Source organism: Archocentrus centrarchus, chromosome 9 (assembly GCF_007364275.1).
Source record: "Archocentrus centrarchus isolate MPI-CPG fArcCen1 chromosome 9, fArcCen1, whole genome shotgun sequence".
Taxonomy (NCBI): Eukaryota; Metazoa; Chordata; class Actinopteri; order Cichliformes; family Cichlidae; genus Archocentrus; species Archocentrus centrarchus.
Window position 1 is genome coordinate 4,986,748 of NC_044354.1, and position 6,000 is coordinate 4,992,747.

A 6,000-nucleotide genomic window follows, 5' to 3' on the forward strand; every position below is an offset into this window, starting at 1 on the left:
TATTTCCATTTGCGTTCCTTTTGTCACGCGTTACACTGCGGTTTACGTCAGCTGTTTTGTCTTTTCATCATTTGAGTAAAAACGTCTCTTACCTGCTTGTGCATCTCAATGTTCAGGCCGTATGACATTTCGTAGTACTGAAACAAAGATGAAAGCAAGGTCGATCAAACATATCTTCTCTGTTCCTCTTTTTTGCACACAGACACATACACAGACACACACACACACACTAAAAAATACTAATGGCTACACATGAAGCAAGCTAGTCTCACCATGACATAGTGCCTCTGCATCTCAGTTTTCTCGCTGGCCAGTTTCTCACATTCCAATTTCAGACTGTGAGACAGAAAGAAAATGTTTTGTTAGCACGTGTCACGATCAAACACGCAGCGAGCTACATGCATGCCACACACAAACAAATGATCAAAACCGAAAGACCAAAGATCATTTCTGACTTATGACTGGCTCGTTTTGCAGGGAGCAGATAAAAAGAGATCAGACAGAACGAAATATGACTTTAACGAACTGAAACTTAAGGTGCCACTTGCAGAATACTGAGTCTGCAAGTCACTACATCCTGTCACTTTAAATTTGCATTTCTAAGTATGAACACAACAAAAAAAGAAAGAAAGAAAATAACTTTGTTTGGATTAAAGCAGTTTCCCCTGCAGACACAGGCACTTACTCAGCAGGTGCAGCGCAGTAATTAATGGATCAATGGACAACCACACAAACCTCATCATATATTCTTACAGTACGAGTAAAAGCCTAAACTGCAACATCAACAAAAAAAAGCAACCACAACATTAGGATCCATTTTACAGAAAAGCTTAACTCCTTTGTGTTTGTCAGTGTATCGCTCCTCATAAAGTTTTTGTGCATATTTTGTGCAAGGAGGACGTCGCCAGACGTGTCTTACGATTAGAACTTTTTCATGTACACGTCAAACACTGCAATATAAGATGTGAAAAAAAAGACATTTCAACATGTTGCTGAATATAAATGCCAGAATCATCTGAAAATTTGGGGCATTACTGGACTTAGAATCTGTCATGCCTCAACTTTTCTGGAAATAAGCGCTTTAAGTTTGATGACGACGATGATGATGTTCTTTGTTTGTACTCAGAGGCTGGAGAATATTCTCAGCAAGCAGATTCATGTTTTTAAGCTCAAAGTAAGGTCCATAACATGTTTACATTTCTTCTAAATAACAAACACTGTCACATTCATCCTTAAAAAAAAACACACACAAACATAAAACATCTGGAACCACAGTAATTCTTATTCCAATGTATTCCCAGCATGTATCTGACCCATTGCTTTTTTTTTTTTTTTAAATCAGATCAGCACCTCCCTCCTGTTGGATTTCACTGGAATGAAAGAGTTTGATCTGTGCGGCTGTAGCATTAAGCATGCAGCGCACCATTCAGCCTGTTCAGCCTCAGGATTGGCCAGCAAACTGGACCACTGGTTCATCTCACCAGGTGATTGGGTAATAATTATGAGGTGGCCAGAAGTGGGTGATTATTATGCATTGGTATTGTGCCTATGGTTCTGCCCTGAGCAATGTATTTCACACTTCATCATGTCAGGTAAAAAAGTATTTCACACCACTTGCACTTGCAGAGAGAGACGTGCATGCAAAGGTCGATGGGGTTTACCTGTGGTTAGTTACTAGTAATAGATGGACCTGAGACAAATGTAGGCTGCCACTGTGGTAGCTTTATGGTGCATTGGAAAGAATAACTTTATAACAGCCCAACATAAATATGTCAAACTCAGAATGCTGTATTTCTTAATCAAAATTTAAATTTAAAGAAAAAACAGTTTCTATGTCGTATTTCATGTTGTTGCATCATGCGTTTCCCAAATAATTTGGTCATAACTGTATGACTCATACATGACTAGTACAAGGCAGCATCATGGAAATCAACCCTTTTTTAACCTTATCTTGTTTTTTTTTGTTGTTTTTTTCTGTCTACAATGTGGATTGAAAATCCAGTCAATCAATCAACGGATTCTTTTTGAGTAATTATTTCTTTAATATAGTGTTAGTACTTTATATTATTTTTATTTATTTTATTTTTTTTGGGGGGGGGGGGGGGTGCAGCACAAGCTCCTGAAACCCAAGCTGAATAAAAAAATTGGTTTCGTTTGACCAACTGTGCAAAACCCAAAAGATATTTAAGAAGAAAAATCTCATAGATCTCATTTAATAATCTAAAAAAAAGAATCATATTTAATCACATTTTTACGTACATTTTAGCAAATCGTTCATTTATTAAATGCCTGTCAATAAAGTCATCAATTAATCCACTCATTGCTTCTAATGTGGACCCAGAACAACAGAGATCAAATTCGTAGGTAATGCAGAAAGGTTCACAAGTATTTTGTCGCTTGGCTGATGAGCTGATGCTTCCGTGCGCCGTTAATGTCATGCTCTCGTCCGAACTCCTACCTGTGATACTGCGCTTGCAGGAACTGGAACTCCTCCTTGATCCGGTCGCAGGACTCGGTGACAGTGAACTTGAACGGCTGTCCCGGCTGGTGGGGGACCTCAACCCAAACCAAACAGCGTGCGAAGGAAGAAAGGAAGAACTGAGCCACCAAAGTTCAGTGTAACGACACACACACACAGGCAGCACTGTAGCTGACAATAGGCCTCTGTGATAAGGATGGCCCTTTTGGTTTCACTCAGTCTCCTTACACGTTAACTCACGCACACTCAGAGACACACATGCAGCTGTAGCAGTTTGACAATGAGCGCAATTGTCCGTGAGAGCGCGCAGTGGCACGGAAACTTGATCTAAACTGATTACGCATCAGGCGCGACTGTTAATCTGCGCTGTTTTGACACACTGCCCTTACCGCTACTGTTCTGTACTTACCGGATGCCGCGCCGGGGGGTACATCTTGCTCAGATCTCGAATCATTGAAAACGTTTTGTAACGTTCATCCAGATAAATATGAAAACAAAGTGCCTGAGAACCGAGCTTTCTCCGTGCGTAAAAAGTCCGTCAGTGGCCGGTTTGCGGGTTAAATGCAGCTTTCGTGAAGAGTGGAAACATCCTCGGACCTTTGGCTGACCAGAGACGTCAAGACAATATTTCAAAAGTCCATTCAGCGTAATAGTAAAAGAAGAATTTGTTTTTTCCAAAACCTTCGGCACCTTATACTATGCGCTTAATGTTCTCCTTCTGAACTAATAACAAATCCTCTATTTTCTCAGATTTCTCATATAAAACATCAAATTCTCGCACATCATGACCCTACTTGTCCGCGAGTAAGCTTCTCCACTGCGTCCCGTTGTCACGCATTCATTGGTTTATTTCCTACAGTCTCCGTTAAAGGTTCGCATCCTCGTTCAGTACCGGCCAACCGACCACCTCTCCGACTACAGCACCCTGCCTCTGCGACGCCAAATTTAGAAGCAAGCGTCGTAAGAGCTCAATTACATATTCACAACAATTACCGGGACCCGTACCACGACGTCGGGACGTGTAGTTTAATTCATATTATTCGCTAATAAGCCCTACAGATGTGCGTCTGCTGTAAAGAACTACAACTTCCCGGCTCCTTCGCGAAACCCCCAAAGCCAATGCTGTGCGGTCCGAGGGAGGAGCGGCCATTAAAGCCAGCCAATAGCGACAGAAAAGTATACGCGCTCCGTCGCACCCGGCTGCCAGTCATCCACGAGCTATCCAATCACATCCGACAAGACGCGATTTATGCAGACCCCCACGTGGGGGCTCGGTCTGGTACAAAAGGACATGGATTAATCTGAAAACTATCTGTTGACTTACGTGTTCTTTTTTACGGAGACTTCGGGGCAGACGCGAACATATGGCCCCTTGGTGTCTCGTGTTTTTTCCCCCCTGTTTTTTAATTGAATCACCTATTAAACTGTCTGCTATTGTGTGCACAGATTGCACCTATAACCCTGCAATTAAATTCTCATACAGTTGCCTCGCATTATGTAAATCATACAGAGGGTGGACAAATAAAAAGCTAATTAATGTGAGTGCCACAAAGGTGACGTCAATATCAGGGTGGATGTCAATTAGCTCCGTCTCAGCCCCTTGTATTCAGTGTCTAGTTGTGTCATTTCAGTGTCATTTATATGAATTTCTAAACTGTTTTATTATTAACTAGATATTAAATGAATGGGACAATCTAAGTGGTGCTTTGGGCGTGCTATTTCTACCTTCTTGTATAGTTAAACATTTAACTAATTTTATAAATTCCTCAGCTCTCAAACCTAACAGTGACTAGCTAAAATGCCATGCAGTTAAAACAAATGTGGTGGAGTGAAATTATAAAGTCAATACTTAATGTATCTGATTTGTCTCTCATTTGTGATTATGGCTGGAAAATGTTGCTAATACACATTTAGGCTCTGACCTTCCTTTCGTGTTCTCAGTCGCTTTTTTTGTGATCTCATGGATCAGACAAACTCCCCTCCTAATCCTGCTGCTCATGTTTCAGTATGCAAGCTAATATACAGCACACATGTAATATTATCTTGTTTTTGTAAAGTATAAGCAGACTGTATATAGCCTTATGTATTCCTTACATGTGCACCGCACAGATAAATACCTCCTAGCAGAGCTTGAATCGTTTGCCGAATTTGCCTGCCCTTTAAGTAGTGCAGTCCAGCTGGAACAAAGTAAATTGAAATATTATGACTAAGAATCTTTTTTTCTCTCACACATGCAGCTGACAAGATTCATTTTGAACAAGTGTATATAGTCTGTCGCCCTGCATTATGGCTGTGAGATGTTTAGTGTGGGTAGATGAAACATACTGTTGCAGGGTCAGCAGCTCTCTTCACTGCTGCCTTCGGTCATTTAGCAGAACTAACTGACTGACTGTGTCCAAACGTCTTAATCATCTTGTGCTGCATTACACTTTATATTTCTTGTCCCTTTTTTTTTTTTTAAATGAATTTATTATTACCCATTAAAGCTATTTAGGATCAGATTTCTTATAATAGTGTGCCTGCCTTAGATTACACAATGAAACAGCCTTCAGTGCTTCAGTAGTGTATATTGTGATGTTACTTCTATGATTAATATTATTATTTGTGTAAACAGGTGTATAAATTATTATCCACAATATGACACCTCATCAATCCTCGTCAAACTGCCTCTGTCTTGTCTGTTGTCTCTGCTTCTCCCTCATACATGGGATTGTACACACACACACACACACACACACACACACACACACACACACACACACACACACACACACACTCAGCCTCAGCCATTCAAATACACATCTCTATCTACCACACATACAAACTAATATCTCAGGTAAGCACAGAGCCTAAAGTGACCTGCTGTCGCGGTGCATGAATCCACTAAGGCTGTGAAAAGGTAATATCATGCCCTCCCTCTTTTCCCCTCTAAGGGCTGAGCCATGATGTGGACGAGCAGAGGAGGTGCAGAGGTGAGGGAGGGGGGCAGGTGAGGAGGAATAAACAGATTTATTTGCCTGCGCCCCTCTCTGATTATTTTGCCCCTGCCTTTTGTTCTAGACCTTATGAAACCCAAATGTCAAGTGAGGCGAGGGCCTCATATCGAGTCCTGTCAATCACGACCCTCTGCGCACCTGAAGCTCTGACGCCGGATTATTGGCTTCAACACGAGGGCTGCCTATGCCGCCAGGCACGATGCCTCAGACGATTCGACAGCCAAGGCTTTTTTTTTTTTTTTCTAAAGAGGAACTTCATTTGGCAGCTGATGCACAGGAGATTGCACAGGAGCGGATTTTGAGCATAGATGGGTAGCAACCTGGATGTCTGTGTGTGTATGGAGAGTGGCTTATACAAGGAGGGGGGATTAAGGGGGAGGAGGTAGGCTTGACATGGTCTGTGGTGGGGAGTGGGTGGCGAGGAAACCCGACCTTAACATCTTGCTCAGTGCTCTGATCCCAACTAGATATCAGTACCTGTACATATGTCTCTTCAGCTGCCGCCCTCCTTTCCGGTGTTACGCA

At 41.9% G+C, this 6,000-nt stretch overlaps 1 protein-coding gene across 4 annotated transcripts in view; it reads right to left on the reverse strand.

Annotated features, from left to right (window-relative positions):
- LOC115785470 (transducin-like enhancer protein 4) overlaps positions 1 to 3,187 on the reverse strand; it is a 42,977-nt gene extending 39,790 nt beyond the window's left edge. For all 4 annotated transcript variants that reach the window (XM_030737130.1, XM_030737128.1, XM_030737127.1 and 1 more), the window contains exons 1-4: positions 2,889 to 3,187; positions 2,459 to 2,556; positions 273 to 336; positions 93 to 137 (exon numbers count right to left, since the gene is read on the reverse strand). In XM_030737130.1, the coding sequence (XP_030592990.1) occupies positions 93 to 137; positions 273 to 336; positions 2,459 to 2,556; positions 2,889 to 2,933 (252 nt within the window). In that variant the 5' untranslated portion in view covers positions 2,934 to 3,187. The remainder of the gene's footprint in view (positions 1 to 92; positions 138 to 272; positions 337 to 2,458; positions 2,557 to 2,888) is intronic.
- Between the last annotated feature and the right edge of the window lie 2,813 nt (positions 3,188 to 6,000).